The following is a 24,588-nucleotide window of genomic DNA, read 5'->3' as shown; positions in this document are numbered from 1 at the left end:
CTGGAAGAAGAAAATCAAAATATTGCAACCATAAACATTTTGCCATCAATCCACAACAGAAACTTCTCGGGGCAAATCCTTTGAACTCAGAATTTCTAAACTTTCAAACAAGGAATTCGATGGACTATATATATAACGAATGCTGTTTTTGACTTGCTTTTTCTAAATACAATGGTGAATATGTTTTGCAGAAAAATGTTTAACATCGGTGTGTGTGTACGCATTAAAGTTTTATGCCCTCCCGGCTCCTACACATTAGGGGGGTGGAATTACAAATATTACTCTTTCTTTACAAGGCAATGGAAATAACTTTAAATGGAAATAATTAAATGGAAATAATTAATGGAAACTGCTTAACGGGGCACAGCCAATTTTCTTCACCTTGCCTTTTGATGGACACCTCTTCCCAATTTCTCTGGATTTTGTTTCGTTATCTGAATATTCATACTATTTTCTAATTCTATCTCTTGTTTTTTTTTTTTTTTGTGAGATTTAAAAATTAATAGAAATAAATCCAAATTGTTAACCAAAAATCTCACAAAAAAACAAGAGATAGAATTAGAAAATTCTCTGGATTTTGTTTCAAAAGGAAAAGAATGACCAATGCTCAACATTTTTTCAAATGGATTTAAAAAACAACAACAAAAAACAGCATTTGCTGAGTGGCGATCATCGTGTAAGAAAATCATTTGCGAAATCGTAACTGGAAATTCTTTGCGCTTTTGGGAAACAAACAAACAAACACCAGGTCAGTGACCTTTTCCTAGTACAAATGATTCAAACGCTTCTAAATTAAATAAATAAATAAATAAATAAAGAAGGACTTCTCCAACTTAAAAAAGCAACATTCACACAAAAAAAAATCTCTATCAATGCCAGAGGCTTGCATCAATGGTAGAGTTCCTCATTCGGAAACCCAAATGGTGTTTTTGTGTGTGTGTGTGTCTCTTGCAAACAATTGGCCTACTTTCAAACAGGATACTTCAAGGGGGGGTTCTCCATCTACAGCCCCCCCCTCCCCAGTACTGCTGATCTACAATCAGGGCTGCACCAGGAACGTAAGGTTGGGAATTGTAGTCTATCAGCTTCGCTGCCAGTGTCAACAGCCAACTCAGGAGTGCAGATCTCTCTCTCTCTCTCTCTCTCTCTCTCTCTCTGGTGGGTTTTTTTTTTGCAGAGAAACTTAAGCAGAATTGGAATTCGAGCCCTGCGCGCCACCTAGCTGCTTCAGACCTGCGCGACAAAGCTGTGGTTAGAGAGCAGCGGAGCAGAGGTGCCGTCCATAAGTTGGCCGCCTGGATCTCAAAAAGAGAAGAAGATCTTTGATTGACCGTCTGCTTTGTAAGGAGTCCAAAAGAGGAAACTGGTGGCACCCTTGAAAAAGAACATCGAAAATCAGAAGCGGCGGGGGACTGTGCTCACCCAGGACTAGAAACTTGAGCCTGCAAACACCCAGCTTCTAATTGGACTAGCCTCGTCTTTTCCTCCAGCTTTTTTTCTTTGCAGGAAGAAGAGAAAATCTTTGATTGAACATCTTTGCTTCATAAGGAGTCCGAAAGAGAAACTGGTGGCACCCTTGAAAAAGAACATCGAAAATCAGAACCGGTTGGGGACTGTCCTCACCCAGGACTAGAAACTTGAGCCTGCAAACACTCAGCTTCTAATTGGACTAGCCTTTTTCTTCGCAGGATGGTTTCATTTCAGCTCCATCAGGGAATAGGTCGACTCCTGCCAGTTCCAATAAGGGGAAAAAGGCAGGTCGGAGAGAACCGGGACAGAAGGTCCCGGAGCCGAGGGCTGCAGAAGGAGCGGCTGCGGGGGAATCCAAAGGCGGGGATAGGGCTCGTAGACGCCCAAGGGGACCATCCCCGGCGGGCGGGGGTGCCCGATCGGATGCCAGGGAGGTTGCTGCTGCCCCACCGCCGCGGGGGCCCCCCAGAGGCATCCAGCCGGGGCGCAGGATCGCTGGACGGGCGGCTCCACGCGAGGCGGCGCAGGATCGCTGGACGGGCGTCTCCGGCCGCGTCTCCGCCGCAGGTACTTGCCCGGCTCGAACATGGCCCGGAAAGCCGGATCCAGAGTCCAATCGCTGCCCTTGCGCGGGGCAGACTCCACGCGGGGCACTTTGACGAAACACTCGTGGAGGCTCAGGTTGTGGCGCACGCTGTTCTGCCAACTGCGCTGCTCCAGCCGGTAGTAAGGAAAACGCCCGGCGATGTATTGGTAGATGGCGCGCAGGGGTAAGCGCCGGCCCGGGCTGGATTCGATGGCCATGGCGATCAGGGCCACGTAGGAGTAAGGGGGCTTCGGGGGGCTCCTCGAAGCTTCCTCCGGGGCATCCTCCCCGGAGCGATCCTCTTGCTGGCCCGAGGCGGCCAACTCAGCAGCGCACCGTTTGGAGAGCTTCTCCGGAGCGCACCGTTTGGAGAGCTTCTCCGTTGCGCAGCGTTTGGAGAGCCTCTCCAAAGCGCGCTTTTGGAGACGCGCCTCTCCTTGCGCGCCTCTCCTTTTGGGGGAATCGTCGGGGGACCCGGCCGGGCAAGGGCGCGGGGAACCCCCGGAGGATTGAAAAGGATCCAGCTTTGGGGTGAGCAAGCTGCGGCCAGCTCCCTTGGCAGCCTGGTGCGCTTCTTCTGCGCCCCTCCGCTGACCTCCGCGGTTCAGAGACGGGTCACCGGGAGTTGTAACTCTCCGGAGAGATGTAACAAACTGTAGCCCCAACGTTTGAGAGACGGGTGGGTGGGAAGTCTTCTTCTTCCCCGTGGATTGCAACTTGGTTTTAACCGAATAAGAGAGTTGGAAGGGACCTTGGAGGTCTTCTAGTCCAACCCCTACTTTTCTTGTAGGACTCAAGAGTAAATGCATGCATACACTTATTTATTTACTATTCATTAGATTTGTATCCTCCACCACCCCATCAAAAATGATTCCTATATTCATGGCGAGGGATTTTCTTTTTAGAGCCGCGTGCGCCTTTTTTAAAAAAATATATTCTTTTTTATATTGATGATTGTTTGGAGCCTCGGTGAGATGCGCTCTAATATAAATTGGATGGATAAAATCAAGGACTTTCTCTCTTACACCTCACCTTCCCCACGCCTGGCAACCAAGATCCAATTCCAAGCCAGCAGACAGAGCTCGCAACTCTGCCCATGCTCTTAACTCTTGGTTTTGTAAATTCGTCTCCAAATCGTTTTTTGGAGAGGGAAGAGAAATGTACAACTTTGCAAAGCTCTGCATGGCGCGTTTTTGCCCCTCCCAAGATTGGAATAATTTCCTTTGGCGTGTTTGCATTGCGAAGTCTTTTCTTTCTGTGTTTGCAATAATTCAGGATAAAGTGGATTTTACACCAGCGCCCTGATCTCACACCCAAGCCGCTGCCTATCTTGGCGCAAAGGGTCTCACACTTCTGTCGGTTGCCAAATTATCTTGGTTTGCTGGACATTTGATACTGTTAAATAGATGCATTTTTGGATAGTTTGCAACTCTTGCTTGGCCATCTGATCACTCTTACACGCGCGACTCCTTCGTGGGCTCCTAACTTCCATTAAACTTCCACGAGAGGTTATGGGAATCCTAGTCCCCGGATAGGATGGGCAATGAATTAGAAACTTTTAATGCTTTTTAAAAAAAGACTGGACTTTATGATGGGAACGCATCAAAACACATATCAATCCATATTATATTATCTTTAGGTTACAGGGGCATCCTGAATTTCTTAAATTTAGTAATTTTAAAGGGGGGGAAAGTCGGTTAAAAATAGCCCACAATCCAAAATAACCTAGAAGTACAAGGATTAAAGATCACAAATTTAAAATTGCATCTTCAATCCAAAAGAGGCGCAAATAAGTGGTCGGAAAGCCTGCCCCCTGATGGATACCTTTGGTCATATTGTTCCCCCAAAAGAAAGTTTTTAAAATTGAACTTAATATGTCAAACAGCGTCTTTTAGAGGGAGATGCACCCAGGAAAAATAGTTAAGGTTGCCACAAAAAGCCAGTTGTTACTGGTAACAGACCTTGCTATTAATTGCTTTGCAATATTGTTTGGCAAACGCGATTTTAAATTAAATTGAACCCAAAACACAATCAAATACTTTGCTTTTCTTTGTGCAATGGCAGACTGTGTCCACAAGAGGGCACTTTCCTAAGGCATTATCTTCTTTTCAAGATTCCCTTTTCAATTGTTTTTTTTTTAAATATAGTCCTCGATTTACAATAGTCCGTTCAAAGTTATGACGGCACTGGAAAAAAGTGACTTATGACCGTTTTTCGCACATCAGATCAGAAGCAACTTGGAAAGGATAAAAATTCCCTCCATTTTTGTACAGAAACAAGAGCCTGTGAACAGGACAGTCTTAAGATACTCTTTAATGTACTGTATTTTCCAAAGTATTTGACGCACTTAAATTTAGAAGAGGAAAACAACAACAAAAAATTTTTGGCCTCCCTTTTTTCAGCCCATTGTTGAGACTTTTTCTGGCCTGTTTTTGAGGCTTTTTTTGGGCCATTTCCGAGGCTTTTTTGGGGGCCATTTCCGAGGCTTTTTTTTTGGGCCATTTCCAAGGCTTTTTTCAGCCAGTTTTGGGCTTTTTTCCAGCCCATTTTTGAGGCTTTTTTTTGGCCATTTTTGAGGCTTTTTGGGGCCCATTTCCCGAGACATTTTTTGGCTAGTTTTGGTGGCTTTCTTTGGCCCATTTTTTAGGCTTTTGTTGGCCGTTTTCGAGGCTTTTTTCGATCTGTTTTACTGAAAAGAGCCTCGAAAATGGGCTGAAAAAAAGCCTCGGAAATGGGTTGAAAAAAGTCCTGAAAAAGCCTGAAAAAAGGCCCAAAAACGGGCCGTGCGAAGCCCCCCCCCCCAAAAAAAATGGTCGACGGATGGATGGGGCTTCGGCAATATTCGGTCTATAAAACTCACAGACATTTTTCACCCCCTTTTGGGAGACAAAATAGTGTGTTTTATAATCCCCCAAATACGGTCCATTTTGGGTCACATTTGCACTGGGATATAAGGCAGATTTTTATTTGGCCTGTTGATCCATTACCTTCCCTGGGAGGAAAAAAATAATAATAATGCTACATTTCAGCTGACGTATTGGCTTTGGTGGAGGGCACCAGGTTCAAATCTGTTTAGCAAATGGGGCTACGAGATACTCTTTGCTTTCTAAACCTCCCTCTATGGATGCAAGGAGACATGAAACTCAAGATGCAACATCGCTTTTATTCTTAACCGTTTTATAAAGAAAAATAACCTTTCAAACGCAGAACATAAAACATCTCAAGAGGGGAGACAAAACAGAGGGAGGGGGGAAATGCCCTCTCCTTCGGCACGAAATCTTCCAACGTCCCCCACACCCCGGAGAGGCAGATTTCTTCTCCAGCCTCCTTAAGTATAAAACGAAATCAAGATTCCCACCGTTTTTCTCAAATGGCATCCAGTGGCCTTTCCCCACCCGCCGTGAAATTCAAGCTTCGCAGGACACAGTGTATATAATTTGATCGTTTCTTGTACATTCAAGCAAGAAGCTAGTCCTCAGGGAGTACTGCGGCAGTTGTCGATAACAAAAAAAGATACAAAAAGAGGCTGGAACTAGGGAAGAGAGGAGAGGGCTGCTTCTACAGAAATAACGGTGAATTGGAAAACAAACAAACTCCTGAATTTGAAAAGACATTTTTTTTTTCCCCGTCGCCAAACGTTAGACCTTATTTATTCCCCAGGAGGAAAGGAAAAAACAGAGACAGACCAAAATCAAACATAACATGAAATATACATTTAAAAAAACGTTTGTGTGTGTGTGTTTTTTTTCCCCTTCTACCAACCTAAAGTTTAAGAAAAAAACCTTGAAAAGGGGTATAACCCTTAAGACGCACGGTACGTAACACTGCGATCAAAGGAACACCAGCGTGACTCTTTTAATAACTTGTTTCCTAGCACCAAAAATACAGGCCTCTTGCTTTGAATTATCGTGCCGTCCCCGTGCATTTTTTGCCGATTTTTTTTTTTATAAAAAAAGCTGCTTTCTGCAAAACCCATGTGGAAAGAACATCCATTTTGAGAAATCTGCCGTAGGAAGCAGATTAAAACCTGTTTTAACACGGACGTCTGAAATTTCTGGAAAACACTTTCTCGAGCGGTTTCCAGGCAAACCGGATTGCTGTGAGATGGGGAAAGAGACCCGGGATGGGAAAAAATCTGAAACTTTTTCAAACCAGAGGGGCAGCTCTGAGAAAAGTTAACTGAATATCCCACCACCGTCCGTGAGCCAATTGGCAATATTATATTCAACATCCCACTTCCAAGCCAAGATCAACAATGGAGAAAGTGGTGGATCTTAATCTTGGCTTAAAAAAAATAAAAATAAAATTCCTCGCTTGCTAAAGAGGCAGGAAAAAAAAGCTCTTTTTGTCATGCTCTTAAAATAATAATAATTTAAAAAAAACAGCCTTCTAACCCATGTTGCACAACCGGCTAAGACAGAAGCATTATTCTCATTTTTTTAGCCAGCCGACGTGAGCCAAACAAGGAAGATTTTAAACCTGGGCGGTAACGCAGGAAAGTTACTTCCTGAGTTTACATTTTCTAAGTTTCTAGCACACCGTAAGCTGGGTTCACTTTTCTCCCTGATCTGCTAGCTTTCTACATGCAGGGGAAATTCTCCCGCTGCTGAAGTACAAACATCCAAATGCAAAGAGAGTCAAAAGCCCAATTGAAGAAACAGGTTTCTGCTTTTGGGGAAAAAAGCAGGATGTCATCAGGAAACCTAGTACAGGGCCACTTAAGCATGGGAAAAAAAAACAAAAACAAAAATAATTCACTTTATTTTGCATAGGTTTCTTCTCCTGATGCTAATAAAGATGTCTCCTGACCCATTTTGGCCTGCATGAAACTTCTCTTCCTGGCCCTGAAAATTAATAAATTAAGAACAAACATACACAAAGTAACAGAGACTTTCTCCAAACATCCCAGACACACATTTGACTTGAAAAGCAGTGAAACTGACCGGATCCTGAAAAGCAGTGAAACTGACCGGATCCTGGAAGTCAACAACTTATCCAGCAACGCAAGGGACTGTTTTTTTTTCTCCCTCGGCCACAGAGAGATTAGGAAAAAAAAAAAGAGCCGGGGTCTGGAAGACCAAAGAGGATAGAGAGGAGGAGGACTCTCCCGAAGTTCTTAAGTTCTCTCCGTGAGCCAGCATTTAACCACCATTCGAGGTTTGTGGCTGAAGGGGCAGAACGCAACGCCACCCACGTCCGGCCTTCGCCTTCCAAACTCCCATCTCTTTCATCCCACATTCTGTACAAATCAAGGAAAATCAGGGCAAAAAAAAGTGCTTCCCGATCCACCAAGACTATTCCTCAGATGATGGGAGAAGCAGGCAAGGGATATCGGGGAAGGCCACGGCGATCGGGAGAAACAGACCGGATCCCGCTGCCTGTGCGGGATGCGGCCATGCGGCGGAGAAGGTCCTTGCGATGGCCTAGTCTCTTCTGTAAGCCCGCGATCTCCAGGACGAGGGAAATAGGGAAGACTCCCCATTTTTTGGGGGTGGGGTGGGGTGGGGTGGAGGTGGGGCTGAGGCTCATCGCAACGTTTGGTAGAGGTAGGCCGAGGTGAAGATGGCGTTAACGGTCAGGCTGAGGGCCAGGAGACTTCGGAGAAGCAGGTTCCCGAAGCAGCCTAGGAAGGAAAGGAGACACAAGAGGGAAAAAAAATTCAGGTCACCCTTCGGATTTTCAATAAGAGAGCTGCAAAGGGACCTTGGAGGTCATCTAGTCTGAACCCCTGCTCGAGCAGGAGAGCCTGATCCATTTCAGACAAATGATGGATAGTAATAACATAATAACAGAACCGGAAGGGATCCCTTGGAGGTCCTCTAGTCTGACCCCCTGCTCGAGCAGGAGACCCTATTCCCGTGATGGCGAACCTATGGCACGCGTGCCACAGGTGGCACGTGGAGCCATATCTGTGGGCACCTGAGCATTGCCCTAGGTCAGCTCCAGCGCGCATGCGCGTGCCAACCAGCTGATTTTCGGGTCTTCTGGGCCCACCGGAAGTCAGGAACTGGGCCATTTCCAGCCTCTGGAGGAGTGGGGAAGGCTGTTTTCACCCTCCCCAGGCGCCAAGAAAGCCTCTGGAGCCTGGGGAGGGTGAAAAATGGGCCTATGGTGGGAGTGCTGTCGGGGGTCGCACGCACATGTGCGGGGGGTCGGGACGCATTGAATTATGGGTGGTCACGCCTGCATGCGACCCCCCCCACCCGCTCCCAGCACGTGACGGTAAAAAGGTTAGCCAACACTGCCCTATTCCGTTTCAGACAAATGATGGATAGTAATAACAGAATAACACAGCCGGAAGGGACCTTGTATTTAATTTTTAGTTTGCCATCTTTGCCGGGGAGCTTAAGATAACGATGAACTCACCCTTCCAGCCCGAAGGTTCTTCTTTCGTTGTGGTGTCAACAACACAATTGGACGAACGTGACGAACCGTCTGCCTTTTTCCCTGAATCCTCGGTGGAGACGCTGCTGGCCGCTGTCACATCTGTGGGGAAAATCAAAAGCTGACATTTCCAATGGGTCAAAACTTTCTTCTTCTTCTTCTTAATCCTTAATGCTCAACTCTACTTTTTCTTAAATTCTTACCCAATTGTGGACAAACCAAGTTATCCATCCATAAATTATCGTATTTTTCGAAGTATAAGACGCACTTTCCCCCCCCTAAAAGAGGGTGAAAATTTGGCTGCGTCTTATACACTGAATGTAGCCCCGCCCACCTGCCGCCCCCCACCCTTTGGCCTCTGCCTCCCAGCAATTTGCCTCCTTGCAGCAAACAGCCCGTTTCAGCTTCAGCACAGCCTGATTAGCACAAGCAGCTGATTGTCGGTTGGATCGGCCTCCCGACCATCAGCTGTTTCAGGCTGCAAGGATTGCCATTGCCCATTCTGATCCCCGCTGCCCAGAACGTCCGGAAAATGGGGTACGTGGAGGCCAAAAATGGGATGCGGAGGCTGAAAATGGGGTATGGAGGCAGCAATAGGCTATGGCAAGCTTGAAACAGCTGATCGGGAGGCCGATCCAACCAACAATCAGCTGCTTGTGCTAATCAGGCTGTGCTAAAGCTGAGACTGAAACAGGATGTTTGCTGTTTGCTGAAAGGAGGCAAATTGCTGGGAGGCAGAGGCAGATTTTTTTTTTCTTGTTTTCCTCCCCAAAAAAGGTAGGTGCGTCTTATAGTCCGAAGTGTCTTATACTCCGAAAAATATGGTACCCAGATCTGATTTAGGGGGGCAACTGATTTTGAGCTTCACATCCTTCTCAAAAAGATCAGTTATGTTTGGAATGCGACTGCTCCAAGCGCTAACCAGCACGGCCAACAAATGCACCCACTCCTTACAGAATAACATATTTGGAAGGGACTTTGGAGGTCCTCTAGTCTGACCCCACTGCTCAAGCAGGAGGCAAAAGAGTCTGTAGAGATTCTCAGTCCTCCAGATCACGGTTGTCCCAAAGGTTTGTTTTTTTCAGGAGGCAACTGGACTTTCTTGGGGTTTTTTTTTTTTTGAAGACGTTTCGCTTCTCATCCAAGAAGCTTCATCAGCTCTGAAGAGTCGAAATTGAGAAGCGGATGAGACATGAAACGTCTTCAAAAGAAAGAAAAAAAAAAAGCCCAGTTACCTCCTGAAAAAGCAGCTTTGGGAAAACCATGACCTGGAGGACGGAGAATCTCCACAGATTTTTAGCTATACAATTTGGGGTGAACATCCTTGGAATGGTGTGGGAGTAGGAATGGATTTCCCATGGAAACAAAAATTTCAGACTATGGACTACAGGAACCATTTGCACTACTCAGGTGACCCTGAGGACACAGGTAAACCTCCAAGGGCTTCAACAACCCTCTAAAAGGATGCAAAGGACCAGCTCTCTGCAAGGAATATAAACCCTTCCATTCCCCACCATTCAGTCAGAGCTGAAGAAGCTTCTTGGATGAGGAGCGAAATGTCTTCAAAAGAAAAAAACCAGTTGCCTCCTGAAAAAAATCACTTTTGGGGTCAAGCAAGAGACCTTTCAATGTCCTCTTAAAAGCAGGGACCAGATCTTGAATATATTGCAACCTCCAAAGGATTCTGGGAACGTAGCCTCAACGCATCCGGAAGGCTAGACTGCAGTATTTCCCCCGGACCTACGGGACTGCCCTTGGAGACTGTCCGGTATATCTGCATCTGGTTCTTCCGATGTCTCCAAATGGCGCGTACCTGGTAGGCCCTGCTCTCCGAAGTGCATTTTGGGAAAGACGGACCGCTCCGGAGCAAACGGGCTGTTCTCCGAGGAGGCAAAATCATCCCCGTGATGGAGTTCCCTTTGTCCCCTGAAGAGTCTCAGCTGCTGCCCTTTCAGATTCAGCCGAGCGGGGCTGATGAGAGGCCGGCGGAACCGCAAGGAACTGGAACTGGACGCCATGGAGCCGGCCACCGACGGTGCTGGCGAGGGCGCCGGCGAGGGCATGCAGCTTCCGGAGAGGACCGAGAAATATTCTGGAAGGGTCGGAAGGAAGCCGAGAAAAACGGGGTTAGAATCAGCCTCATCCCGATTCTCAATATTTTGAGAAATATGTGGGCTCCGGAGTTTGGGAGGGGAGAGCCCCCACCCAATCCAGCTATTTTCTCAGCCATCACCTCACACCCAGTGGTGGGATTCAGCCGGTTTCGGCGAACTGGTAGTTAAATTGCTCACTGGCCCCTCCCCTTCCAGGAATTCCCCCTGCGCCCGGTTTTTGCTCCCAGGAGGCTTCAGAAAGGCCTACTAGGCCCAAAACGGGGCGGGGGGGATGGCACATCCCCCCTGTGGCCTGTTTTTGCTCCCAGGGGGGTGCAGGTGGCCGAGTGCCACCTGTCCCACTCCCTGGCCACGCCCACCATGGCCACGCCCACCCAGCCGGTCATTAGGGCAGAGAACCGGTTGTTAAATTATTTGAATCACACCACTGCTCACACCTAACGGAGGTGGCCCCATCTTGGCTGATGTAAGCATGGAAGGCAGACCTTCCCGGCCCGATTCGACAGGCTAACATCTGGATTCCAGATGTGGCAAGAGAAAAGAGGAAGCTCGTCAAACGGGGGTTCATGGAAGAGGGGGGGGACCCACGCCTTCCGCTCACCTGATGCTGCCCAATCCTTGGGGCAGGAGGCCTGCGAGGGCGGCCGACTTCCGCTGAACAGGTAGCCCGAATCTCAACACAGAAAACAAAAGATAATTTTTTAAAAAATCAGGATGGGCGGATACCCGATTAGAAAGGGAAGCGGATAGGCATAAGGTGACTGCAGCGAAGTTATTTATTGTGGGTACAAAGATGGCGGAATCTGAAGAGCCGCACAGTGGTTAGAGTGCGGTACTGCAGGCTACTTCTGCTGACTGCCTGCAATTTGGCAGTTCGAATCTCACCAGGCTCAAGGTTGACTCGGCCTTCCATCTTTCCGAGGTGGGTCAAATAAGGACCCAGATTGTTGGGGGCAAAAGGCTGACTCTATAAACCGCTTAGAGAGGGCTGTAAAAGCACTGTAAAGCGGTATATAAGTCTAAGTGCGATTGCTATCTGCTACGTCGCTGCTCGGAATCAAATCAGAAGCTGCAAGGCTTTTTTGAACCTCGCGAGGGGCAAATCTTGGGCTGGATCGGGCCCAGATGGAGCCGAGTTCGACAGAAGCGACATCCCAACTCTCCCTTGGTTAAGATAGACTGCCTTTGAACAAAGAAGCTCTACTTCGAGGGTCTCCACTCTAAAGGACTTTTCCCCCTTGTCGGAATCTATATAATCAACTTTAAAAGAACAGCTCAAATGCTTCGTTTAGACCCAGATGTGTAAGTGTAAGAAAGCACAGGAAGACCATCCTCCCCAGCTGATCCCAAAAACCTTTCTCCACCACAGGGCCTGGTTTGAACATGAGCAGAATGAGAAGCAAAAAATCCCCGTCCCCAAGTGAATTAACACCTCCCAGAAACTCCACTTGCTGATGGATGAATTTATTTTTTTGAAGCATGTTTGTGGTACCAGAAAAAAAAAAAAAAACCACAAATTTTCCCAAAATTTCGCTGTCCATTTTTGTGAGAAGTTCCAAGCTCCTTTTTGTCAGGTCTGGAGAAGGATGTTAATATATCAATCTTTATTACAGAGATAATTAAAAAAAAAAAAAGATACTTCATGCAGCCCTCATAAATGACGCTTAGGCAACTCAATAGTTTTTTTTTAAAAAAAAAAAATGTGACAATTCATTTTCATTGTGAGGATGCTCCAGCCCAGTGATTGGGGAGGGGGTGTGTGGAGATTCGCGCATACGCGTGGCCACACCCATAATTCTGTGCGCCCCGCTCCATGCATGCGTGTGCAACCACCAACTTCCCCTCCCCCCCCCCCGCTCCTAGCACGCGATGGCCCGGTAGGCCCGTATTTGTTTCTCACCTGGCTCCAGATCCTCTCTATGCATCTGGGGAGGGCGAAAACAGCCTTCCCCACCCCCTCGGAGGCCCTCTGGAGGCCTGAAACGGCCCGTTTCCCAACTTCCGGTTGGACAGGAAGTGACTTTTTTTGCTGCCCCCAGCTCCAGAGACTCCTAGAGAGCTTGGTTCCCTACTTCTGGTGGACCCAGAAGGCCCGAAAATCAGCTGGCTGGTATGCGCATGTGTGCCGGAACTGAGCTGGCGTGCCAGGCAACAAGACACCGCATGCCCCCTGTGGCACGCGTGCCATAGATTCGCCATCACGGCCCTAGCCTATTTATGAAGAGCAAAATATCAGATTTATTTGCGATTTATTTTCCGAGTCCAAAACATCTCACGTTAGAAAAAAAAGGAATGTAATATTTAAAATGAGTGTAAATAATCTAAATAAGGAAAACTTCAAACGACTATCTAAGCGAACTTTACAATAGTAAAGTAAATATCGGATTAAAAAGCACACTTAGGCAAGGAAAGCCAGCGGTTCAGTCTTCAGCGAGGCCAAACATGCAAAGGACTAGAAACTTGGAAAAGCCACCAAAAATAAATAAATAAATAAAACCGCACTACCAGTCAAAGCAGGGAAAGAAAACAAGGTTTAACTTACCAGTCCTGGCCAGGGAAGGAATCGTGCCGAGCGAAAGGGCCCGATTCAGCCGTCCGGGGAGAGACGAGGATGACGTCCGGCGTGGGGAGCAGAAAAGCCGTTGGTTTAACTGGAGGATACTGGGAGGACTGGGGATGAAAGGAAGCGGGGGAGAAGGATATGCAAAGCTGAACTCGGCACTGCCGGGGAACACGGCCAGTTGGTCTCCTGGAGAAAACCTGCAAATGAGACGCACAACATCGCAACGTTGCAATCGTTCGCCCCCTGCTTTGCACAAAAAGCTTTTTTAAAAAATGTTTTTTTCCCCCTTTTCTGCATTTGCGGCCTAATTTTTGGCTCCATAAAACCAAAAATAAAAGTTTTGCTTTTCAAGCAAATGGGGCTTTGCAGAACGGTCTCTCTTTCTTTAAGATGTTTTATGGCGTTCATCTCTATTTATTTATTTATACGATCTCTCTCACTGTCATTCTCTCCTTGGAGCTGGTGGTTTTGTTTACATTTTAATAATGACAACGGTTTTCATAACTTTGTTATTTTAATTCAGTGCCGTATGCCTCCCGTCGTCTTTTTTTTTTTTTTTTTTGAGAGAGAGGGCAGGGGGATTGTATAAATTTGACAAATAAATAAATAAATACAATTGCAAATTTATTCTTCCTCTTTCTGTAGGTGGGCTGAATCCTTGAAAAGATGGAACAGGATGCATTCAGGGATGGGCTGCTGTGGGTTCGTGAGAACCTCTAGCTAAGATTCTGTGCAGTTCGGACAGCCCCCAAATCCCACTCTTGGCTGGCCCCGTCCACTCCGCCCCTCCAAAGAGTCCCCATGCAGCCCGTTTTGGATTCAAGTAAGTGCAGGGTGTGCGTGGAGGGTCAGGGAGGGCAAAAAACGGGCCTACCGGAAGTTCGGGAAGTCTCCAGAGGGCCTCTGGAGCTTGGGGAGGCCATTTTCACCCTCCTGGAGGCTCGAGAAAAGCCTCCAGAGCCTGGGGAGGGCAAAAACACCCCCCCCATGGTGCAGGAGGGTGACTAGGCCACGCCCACACCCACCCAGCAACCAGGCAGAGAACCCCTTGCTAAAATTTTCGAACCCCACCCCTGGATGCATTTTGTTCTAGAGATGCATTCCTCAACCTGAGCCATTTTAAGGTTGTGCGGACTTCAACTCCCAGAATTCCTAAGTGGCTGGGGAATCCTGGGAATTGAAGTCCACGCATCTTAAAAGTTGTACAGATGGAGAAAAAAGGATCTAAAGCATTTGGGAACCAGCTGCATTCTGCCCAAATCTTACAAGCACTGAATTACAGTTAGCCGAATTATTTGATTTAGGCCCCCTCTGAACGTGAGGAAACCGTTTGGTTCCCTTCCCGCAAAAATTTATGAATTTCCGGGCGTTTCGTCCATCCGTGGCGAGAAAAAAATATACCAGTAAAATTATCGGAGGTAGCCCCGGAGAATTTGAATTTGAAAATGACTCTTTTTTGGCTAATAATCGATACGGATCTTATTCAGAAAGCAGTAATTAAGAATGTGTGCATTTTTTTCCCCCTTGTCCAAATGCCACGAGTCTTGTTTGGGAATTGAAAAAAACCCCACGGATGCTCGTTTCTCCGATAAGAGTATGGCATCAGCGCAAGAACAAAAGACAGAAAAAGGTGTGGCTGAAATGGCAATGGGAACGGGGTTTGGAAGAGAGAGGGAAGGAGGGAGAAAGAGAAGGAAAGAAAGAAAGAGAGAAATTGAGAAAGAGAAAGAAAAAAGTGAAAGTAAGAGAAAGGGAGGGAGGGAGAGAAAGAGAGAAAGAAAAAGAGGAAGAGAAAGAAAGAGGGTGAGAGAAAAAGAGGGAGGGAGAGAAAGAGAGGGAGGGAGAGAAAGAGAAATTGAGAGAAAGGAAGAAAAAGAGAGAAAGAAAGAGAAAGGGAGGGAGGGAGAGAAAGAAAAGAGGAAGAGAAAGAAAAAGAAAGAAAAAGGGAGGGAAAGAGAGGGAGAGAAAGAAAATGAGGAGAAAGAGGAAGAGAGAGAGATGGAGGGAGGGAGGGAGAAAGAAATTGAGAGAGAAAGAAAGAGAAAGGGAGGGAGGGAGAAAAAGAGGAGGGAGAGAGAGAAAGAGAGGGATGGAGGGAGAGAAAGAAAAAGAGGGAGGAAGAAAAGGAAACAGAGAGGGAAGGAGGGAGAAAGACAGAGGAAGAGAGAAAAAAACTCACAAAAGGTTGTGTCGAACCTGTGCCATTTTGTAAAAAGACTTTGCAAAATAAAGCTGCTTTTTTTTTTTCCTCCGCCTGGATTTTAAATAGACTGCAGAGATATTTTTTTTTTAAAAAAAAACAGATTCTCCAGTGGATGGGGAAGTATTTAAAACAAACAACGGGGGGGAGGGGGGAGAAAGAAAATGCCTGAACAAAATGGGAAGGAAAACACACAAGACAAACACGCCAAGAGATGATCCCTCCGTCCGTCCGTCCGAGAAACGGCCCTTTTCAAGGAATAAAATGCAAAATAAACGAGAGACAAAAGCTCTTTGCCGGCTCTCCATCCGGGTCTGAGGGTTGGGCACACTTACATGGCTCCCTGCCATTGGCTGAGCCCAGCCGGTGTTTTAGGGAGGGGGGCAGTGACAGCTCCCGCCAGCAAGGGGAGGGGGGGTGTCACCATGGCGGCAGCTCAGGTACCAGCCGATCCCCGGACAGAGGCGGTTGAGGGAGGCACCAAAGGCATCGTTGAAACCCGGAAGGAAGAGGAAAGGCAGAAGAGGTTGAGGGAGGAAGAGCAGGCTGGCAAGGAGTATCAATCCTCCCATTATTCCCACCATCCAGTCAGAGCTGAAGAAGCTTCTGGGATGAGAAGCGAAACGTCTTCAGAAAGAAAAAGGAAAAAAAAAACCCCAGAAAATCCAGTGGCCTCTTGAAAAAGCATCTTTGGGACAACTTGGAGGACTTGAGAATCTCTACAGCCCAAAAAGAAACTTTCCCAATGTACCCCGTTGTTCTGCTTAGCCGCCTTCTCAGCTCCTCCTCCTCCTTCGAAGCAGGGCTCAAGACGCTCATGAGGACCGGGAACATGATTTTAGCTTTTGAGCTGTGAAAAGCGATCGTTCGGGGGGGGGGTTCAAGTCCGGCGAGCTGAAGGTGCCACAAAATGAACCCACCGGATCGCCCTGGGCCCTTCCCAGACCCATCTCGTTTTTGAAAACTTCACACCTATTTTCTTGATAGAATCAAGAAGTATTAATACTTCTTGTGTGAAGTATTAATACCGTTTTACAAGGCCTTTAGTACGGCCACCCTTGGAAAGCTACCGCGTCCGGTTTTGGTCGCCACGATATAGAAAAAGATGTGGCGACTCTGGAAAGAGTGCAGAGAAGAGCAACGAAGAGGATTAGGGGACCGGAGGTTAAAAAAAATACGAAGAACGGTGGCGGGAACTGGGTACGCCTAGTTTAATGAACAGAAGGGATGAGGGGAGACATGATAGCAGTCTTCCAATATTTGAGGGGCTGCCACAGAGAGGAAGTGGGGGGGGGGGGGGAAAATCAATCTATTTTCCAAAGCACCGGAAGGCAGGACAAGAAGCAACGGATGGAAGCTTATCAACCTAGTGTCAAGTTTCCGAAAGATGAGCCATGATCCAAACTTCAAAGGAAATATATTCATTTATTAGGAGCAACATTCCGGCAATACTGGGATGCAGTTAGGACTGATCCTACGTAGATTTACGTTCCCCTATGACCCTGTCTCTCCCTTCCTCTCTGGCCATGTCATAAATCACATTCTCCAATTAACCACTTTGGCTGGCTGTGAAACCTAACACCCTCCTTCTGACTGCGGTCAGAAAGAATGTATGGAATGCACTTCAGTTCTCCCTCCCTCCTGCTCATGGCAACTTGAAAGCTTTGCAAGTTGACACCTCTAGAACTAAGGAGAAATTTCCTAACGGTCGGAACAATTAACCAGTGGAACAACTTGCCTCCAGAAGTTGGGGGGTGCTCCATCACTGGAGGCTTTTAAGAAGAGACTGGAAAGCTATTTATATTAAATGATATAGGCTCTCCTGCTCGAGCAGGGGGTCAGACTAAATGACCTCCAATGTCCCTTCCATCTCTGTTATTCTACGTTCTTTGGCTGGGGCCACCGCAGTTTTGTACTGACGCACTCCAAATTTTGCTTTTTTTGAGGGGGGGGGATAGTCTCAGTTAAGCCACCCTGGAGGCCTTATGAGGGCTGCTGGACTCCAAACCCCATCGATGATCAGGGATTGATGGAGACCGGAGTCCAACCGTTCCAGGAAAATTCTCTCACCGCCCTGGTGGGAATTCAGAAATGTGACCAAAAAAAAAAAAAACAAACCCCTGTAAAAATTCTTCCGAAACCATTAAAAGCAAGAGACACTGAAAAGCACATCTAAATTGTAAAGCAGGAACGGAAAGGTGTGTTAAGATTCTCTACGCCGTGTTTATCTTGCACAGCCCTGGTTTAACGATCAATCACAATCCTTCGGCTCCAAGCTAGATGCTCAACCTATCTACCCCTTTGCAGACAGAAATTGGGAAGTTGGGGATCACCTTAGAACAGCGTTAGCGAACCTTTTGGGCACCAAGTGCCAAAACGGGAGTGCCCGTTCATGCCAGAAACTGGAACAGCAGCTGCCTGGTGCACATGCGTGCGCCCAGAAGATGATCTTCCGGTTTCCTGTGCATGCATGGCTGCCGGCTGGCTGGCACGCCGGAACCCGGAAGAGCAATGGGCGACAGCTCGTGTGCCCGGAGAGATGGCTCTGCGTTCCACTTCCGGCACACATGTCATAGGTTCACCATCACGGCCTTAGAAAGTCTTTTCCCCCACTCTCTACTTTCAGTTTGTTTGTTTTTTTAATTTGATTTATATGCCGCCCTTCTCCGGAGACTCAGGGCGGCTTACAAGGCGTTAAGCAATAGCCTTCATCCTTTTGTATATATTTATACAAAGTCAGCTTATTGCCCCCACAAACTGGGTCCTCAATTTACCCACCTTAGAAAGGATGGAAGGCTGAGTTGACCTTGAGCCTGGTGAGAATTGAACTCGCAGTAATTGCAGGCAGCTGGATGTTAAATGCTGCCTTAGGAGGCATTAGCCTCCTACGCCACTCAGGCTCCAGTTACCAAGGCGGGAGTTTATCAGAGCAAACATTATCCACCGTCACGATGACAAGTCCAAAAAACAAAAAAAAAAGGCAACTGACAAAGTAATATGGTCAAGGCGCCTTTTATTTTTAACAATTAGTGTTAACAAATCGGGCACAAGGATAAAAATATTAAAAGTTAAATAATAATAATAACAAGTCATCATAATCACCGTAATTATCGGAACATATCGCATTGCCCAGGCTGAAACATTTCCTAAAGCTTCTTCACAGGTCTTTAACCCGGTTGGCCGAGAAAAACAAAAAAAAATTAGGATTTTGGACAACCAATTATTTTGCCCTAAGACCGCAAAATGATCCGGTTTAAAACCGGGGATGGAAAGGGAAAATTCGATCAGCTTTGGGCGAAATTGCTCAGCTATTCCCGCTGTCCACTATATGGTGAAAGTTGGGCTAAGATGCAAAAGAAAAATATAAAGAAAACCTGTAAACTCGGTTATTCTTTCATTTCTTCATCTCCAGCTCAGCCCCAAGAGATTTAATCACATCGGTCTGGGCCGGATGCATAAATCTAGGCCTCCAAGCCCAAGTAGCCATCATAATTAAAAACTCCATTTTGCTTGTGTGGGACCCAATTCCCGTTCAGAATTTGTTAACGTTAAGAAATCAAAAGCTTATTAAACGAAGTATACAGATATCTTGCTCCAGTTAAATATAAGTTGGCTATAATATCAGAGAATAAATAATCCTATATCCGTGATTCCCCCCAAGATTTGATTCGCCTACCTTTTTCACAAGGCTGGCTTTTTGTAAAGCGAAAGATTAAAAAATCGACATTGGAAGAAGGGTTGAAAAAAACAAAACAAAAACGAAGAAAGACAGAAAAAAAACCTCCAATCCTGAGAAGTTGCACTACAATTCCTATCAGCCCCTGCACTCCTGTGTGGGCAATTGATGGGAGCTGCAGTCCAACCCTGGAAAGGAGGAGGAAGAGAAGAGAATTGCAAATCCTTTGAAGAGATGAAAAAGCTATTAAAGGTATTAAAATGCACAAACGCAAACACGCCCAGGATTAAAAAGAGGTTAAACAAAAAAAGGTTTTCTTTTTCTTTCTTTTTTTTTTTTGCAAAACAACCAGACATGCTTTCAAACTTATCATTCTTCTGTCTTTTAAAAACAACTTTAAAAAAGATTTTTAAAAGACAAGATGTGGGGGGGGGGGGAATAATGCCAAGAGATGCTTTGAGTTTAGCAGAGCAGAATTCCCCACCCCGAAACAGGATTCTTTTAATAATTCCACATTTTTATTTGAAAGAGGTGGGGAAAACTGCGTAAACCTGATCAACCTAGCTGGGAATTTACCTTTTTTTTTAAAAGAAAGAGAAAAGAGAATTTAGAGAGGTGAGAAAGAGAAGTTAGGGGAAAGGATGAATTATGCGTGGGCTTTTCGCAGGCTGGCTTCACTTGGTAGAGCTCTGATCCAAGCGAAGGGGCCGAAGGCCACGTGTCAGTTTTAAGAAGTGGACAAATAAAATATTAAAAGGAAAGGAAACACCGCACCCTTCAAACCAAATCAAACACCAACTTCCCCGTGCAAACGTAACATACCCCGTCTTAGAACATGCAAAGAGTGTAAATGCAAACGAGGTTCAATCCAGTTTTAACTGCAAAGCCTCCAAGTCAATTAAAAAAAAAAAATTGGGTTTTTTATTTTTGCCCGGGTACCTGGGGTCGTTTCATTGACTCCTCCACCCATTGCTCAGTTTTACTGATGCATCACTTCCTTTAAGGCCGTGTTGGCGAACCTATGGAACGTGTGCTGGATGCGGCACGCAGAATCATCCCCCGTGGGATGATTCGCGCGGCCTCGCAGGCTCCTCTTCCGCGTTCCTTTGTGCACACGCGCGCCGGTGAGATGGCCTCCGCGACGCGTGGGAGCGGCAAAACCTGGAAAAGCAGCGTTCCGTCGTGCATGCACGTGCTGGCACCCGAACTTCCGGGTTTCCATCGCGGTGCGTCTCCGCATCGGAAACCGGAAGTTCGAGTGCCGGCGCGTGCATGCACGATGGAATGCTGCCTTTCCGGGTTTTGGCGCTCCCGTGAGCACAAAAGCCAGCGAGGCTGCGCGGTCCAGGCAGGATGGTTTTGCATACCATCTCCGGCACGCAGTGACATAAAAGGTTAGCCTTCACTGCTTTAAGGGATTAAATTGCCTTCGACTCATTTTATCTATGTAATTTATTTTATTATTATTATTGCTTTAAGGGAGAGAGACCCCAGCCACCCTAGCCAAAAATCATCCCGGCCCTCAAGACTGATCTTCACAAATATCCGTCTTCCCCCCCACCCCACCAAAACCGCGGAAGTGAAGCTGAGCCGGCCCGGATGTGGATCAAACGGAGATGCACCCGGTAGCTGCCTAAGAAGACATGAGGAAGAGGAGGGAGGAAGAGGAAAAAAGCCGAGATGGGAAGAGCGAAGATGAAGCGGCGTGGGAGAAATTCGAAGGCGTTTCAGGCACTTGGAACCCCGCCCGCCCGCCCGCCAAAGTCACTGCCGAGGCTCTGACCTTCGGGGCTGAGGTCTCCACTGACCCCCGGGCTTCCGCGTAGCCACGGCGGCTGCGAATCCCACCAAGCAGCACAGGGAGGTGGTGCCAAACTTGGCGGTCTCCACCCAGCTGGGGATGTCCACCTGCAGATACCTCTCTACCAAGTGGAAGCCCATCACCAGCAGCCACAGGAAGGCAGCGAAGGCGTCGATGCGTCGGAGCCTGGAAGGCGGAAAGAGAGGTCAGTTTTCGGGAGAATCTGAAGGAAGGCACCTTGGGGCCGGTGTGTGTGTGTGTGTGTGTGTGTGTGTGTGTGTGTGTGTGTGTGTGTGTGTTGAGGACAGAGGGAGTTAGCCCTTGATTTATGACAATTTGCTTAAGAAACGTTTGGAGTTAGGACAGCCCTTGAAAAACTTATTTGAAAACTAGTCCTCGCCCTTATGACGGATGCATTCTAAGAGGAACAAAAAAAGGAAGATTCTACTGCCGGGATGGTGAACCGGTGGCATGTGTGCCACAGGTGGCACGTGGAGCCCTTTCTGCAGGCATGCGAGCCGTCGCCTAGCTCGGCTCCACCCCCTTGCATGCGCGCCCGCATCCCCCGGCCAGCTGAGTTTCAGGTCTCCACTGCACTTGTGCAGGACAGATGCGGGAGACACGTACGCATGTCCGGGAGGGGCGGTTGCGTGTGCATGCGCAGGGGGCAGGGAGGAGCACGGGGGCGGGTGGCAACCCGCCTGTGGCCTGTTTTGGACCTAGCAGGCCTCCCTGCAGCCTCCTGGGACAAAAAATATTTGGTTCCAGGAGGCTGCAGGGAGGCTTGCTAGGCCCAAAACAGGGCGGGGTGGGTTGGTCACGTGCGCATGCACGGGGGGACACGGGGGCGCACACACATGCGTGGTGGGAGTCGCATCAGGGCTGTAATTGACCTGGGTGGGTGTGGCTGACTGGGTGGGCGTGGCCAGCTTGACACCACTCCCCAAACTGCTGGCATGTTTTCCTCTTCACATTGGGTAGACTGGGCCGAAGCCACGCGAGCCAGCCCCTTAACATTTTCCAGGATGGCCCCACGGGCCGAATCCGACTACATCGGGCGATTGTGTTTGACCGCCCCCTGCTCTAGAGCTTTTATGAACAAAGTTTTTTCCTCCCCCTCCCTTCCCTCCTCATCCCTTTTTCCTTGCACGCTGTTGTCTCCAGATTATCACTCATAATAATGACCCATAAACCCATAATAATGGGTTTATCACTCATCGGCCGGAAGCGTCGTCAATTTTACCTTTCTCCGCGGCTTAATTTTCCCTTCTCTACGCCACTGTCTAAGGTTCAAGGGTTTGTATCATGCTGCAATTATGTTTGGGGTAGTGGTGAAATCCGGCCGGATCTATCCGGCTCGCGCGAACCGGTAGCACCAGCGGCGGGAGCCTCCACCCACCCACCGGGACGTCATTACATCCTGTTTTTGACCCTCTGGGCATGTGTGGAAGAGGCGTGCACGAGCGGAGTGAACGCGAGCTCACACTCCCGAACCGGTAGCGAAGGTAAGTGCCTTTCACTGCTGGATTCGGGACCCCTGGGAGATTTAAGCGTCCCTACAACATCCAGGGTTTCAAGTGTTTGCTTAGAATGGATTTCAGGCACTTGGCTTCCTCCGTCTCCCAAAGTCCTTCACGCAGACCGCCCCATCGTACCTGATCCGTCCCGCCAGCAACATAGCCAGGATGCAAGTGAAAAGCCCCAAGACGACCACGGCCGTTTGATGGTTCTTCCCGTAGATCCAGGCTGCTTCCAGCATCTCCGTGGCTTGCGCTGAGAGTGACTGGATAGCCTCTTGCCAGCCCATCGATTCCAGGAGGGAGCCGTTACGTGGCAGGATCACCGGCGGAGGTGGCTCGGTCTTGTTCCTCGACAGACCTGAGCTTGGCGGAACCGGCGATGTAGCAGAACCCGAGAAAAAGGGGTCTCCTGACCCGTAGAGGGCCATCACCACAAGAGTGGTGCAACTGAGGAAGGCCAGAAACCGCAGCAGAATCACTCGCAGTGGGGTGGTATTGCCCGCAGAAGCCGAGGCGTAAAAACTCTACAGAGGGGGGGAAAAAAAAGAAACTTCAAGACACCGCAGATCTAGTGTACGTGTTCAAAAATAAAACAACCGTTTGACCAGGATGGTATAAAGTCTCCGGCCTTGAGGAGGGGGTTGGACTAGAAGACCTCCGGAGGCCCCTTCCAGCCCTAGGAGTCATGTTGATCTTGAAATGTTTAAAGGCAGAAGAAAGGAGCTCCCTCTCTCCTCCTCCTCATCATCATATAACGGCCTCATAATCCCTTAGCGGGCTGGAGTCTGGGCAACTGAATGGAGCTGAGTGTTTACTGGCCGGATGCCCTTCCTGTCCCCAATGAGGAGTTTTGTTCAGCAGATATATTCTCACTGTGCCCAGAGAGAGAAATATCTTCCCCTACCTAGGATCGAACTCACAGCCTCCTGATTGTCAGGCGAGAGCTCCACCTCTAGGCCACTGCACCACTCAAAGGACCTCCCCCTCCACCCTCTATATAATATAATATAAAATAACATATTTTTCGGACTATAAGACACACTTTTTTGTCTCCCAGAAGGGGGTGAAAATGTCTGTGCGTCTTATAGACCGAATATTGCCGAAGCCCCGCCCACCTGCCAGACGTTTATTTGGCCTCCACATGTCCTGTTTTCGGGCCTTTTTCCAGCCCATTTTCGAGGCTTTTTCTGGCCCTTAGGGTTTTTTTCCGGCCTGTTTTCGAGGCTTTTTTCGGTCCGTTTTTGAGGCCCGTTTTCGGCCTGTTTTCAAGGCTTTTTTTGGCCTGTTTTTGAGGCTTTTTTCAGAAAAAATGAAAACGGCCCAAAAAAAGGGGAACATGTTGTTGTTTTCCTCTTCTAAATTTAGTCTGAAAAATACGGTATTTTGCATGTAGCCGAAAAAGAGACAGAACCAAGCACCACAATCACACCAGCAGAATTGCTAAGATTTCAATCTCTCCAGTCCCCCTGCTGCATGAGCGGAGCTGAACGGCGAGGCCTTCAAATAGACGGCGCCAAGATGGGAGGTCACGACACCCTTCCTACCTGCATGTACGTCTTGTCGCTTTTCCGATTGTTGAAATGGTGCCGGAGGAGGAGAGCGCGAAGCTGGCGGTTTTGATGCTTGATATAATATTCGACGGCAGCTTGGCAGGGCCGGCAGAGTTTGTAAGTCTGCTCCAAGTGGTGTTTATATACTTCGATTTCTTCGTCGTATTTGCCCTGCCCCAAAAAGAGAGAAATTAGAATTAAAAAATTTGATAGCGTTGTGGTCTGTCGGCCGCTGGTCCCTTCAGCAGCCGAATCGGAGGAGGAGGAGGAGGCGTGGGAGTCAGGGTCAACATCGAGGCAGAGCTCCGAGGGGGAAGAGGGAATGGAGCTGGCAGAGAGAGAGAGAGAGAGAGACAGGTGGAGCCTGGGCCGTCCGGCAGCCCTCAGATGGAGCGTCAACAGCCCCCAAGTCTGGAGGTGGCTGATGAGGAAGAGGAGGAACAGCTGGGTCCAGTGCCTGACGTGCGGATGCACTGAAGGCAGAGGAGAGGAGAGCACTGGAAATCAATGGGCCGGTCCTTGGGACAGAAGAGCCACTGCTACTAGCAAAGCCCCACCCTAGCTCTGGAGATAAAAGGCAGGGGGCGGAGATGAATAGATGTGGCAGACAACTATTTATCTCCCGGATGGATGGACAGACTTCTAAGCCTGCGTTGAGAGAGAAACTTTTTGCCGGGACTGCCGGCGCTCCTAATAAAGGAATCTTTTGCGTTCACGTCAGGGG

The 24,588-nt window shown here is 47.9% G+C and overlaps 1 protein-coding gene across 1 annotated transcript in view; it reads right to left on the bottom strand.

Moving 5' to 3' along the window:
- Nucleotides 1–5,199: 5,199 nt before the first annotated feature.
- The window catches only part of TMEM201 (transmembrane protein 201), a 33,191-nt gene continuing 13,802 nt past the window's right edge, over nt 5,200–24,588 (bottom strand). The window contains exons 4-11 of the mRNA XM_070956191.1: nt 23,859–24,035; nt 22,450–22,838; nt 20,777–20,980; nt 13,097–13,314; nt 11,156–11,227; nt 10,254–10,532; nt 8,423–8,542; nt 5,200–7,679 (exon numbers count right to left, since the gene is read on the bottom strand). Of these exons, the coding sequence (XP_070812292.1) occupies nt 7,582–7,679; nt 8,423–8,542; nt 10,254–10,532; nt 11,156–11,227; nt 13,097–13,314; nt 20,777–20,980; nt 22,450–22,838; nt 23,859–24,035 (1,557 nt within the window). The 3' untranslated portion in view covers nt 5,200–7,581. The remainder of the gene's footprint in view (nt 7,680–8,422; nt 8,543–10,253; nt 10,533–11,155; nt 11,228–13,096; nt 13,315–20,776; nt 20,981–22,449; nt 22,839–23,858; nt 24,036–24,588) is intronic.

This window comes from Pituophis catenifer, unplaced genomic scaffold, assembly GCF_029215685.1.
Source record: "Pituophis catenifer annectens isolate HBS135680 unplaced genomic scaffold, rPitCat1.0.hap2 SCAF_18, whole genome shotgun sequence".
Lineage (NCBI taxonomy): Eukaryota > Metazoa > Chordata > Lepidosauria > Squamata > Colubridae > Pituophis > Pituophis catenifer.
Note: the sequence above shows the minus strand (reverse complement) of the source record. Positions and strands in the feature narration are given on the sequence as shown.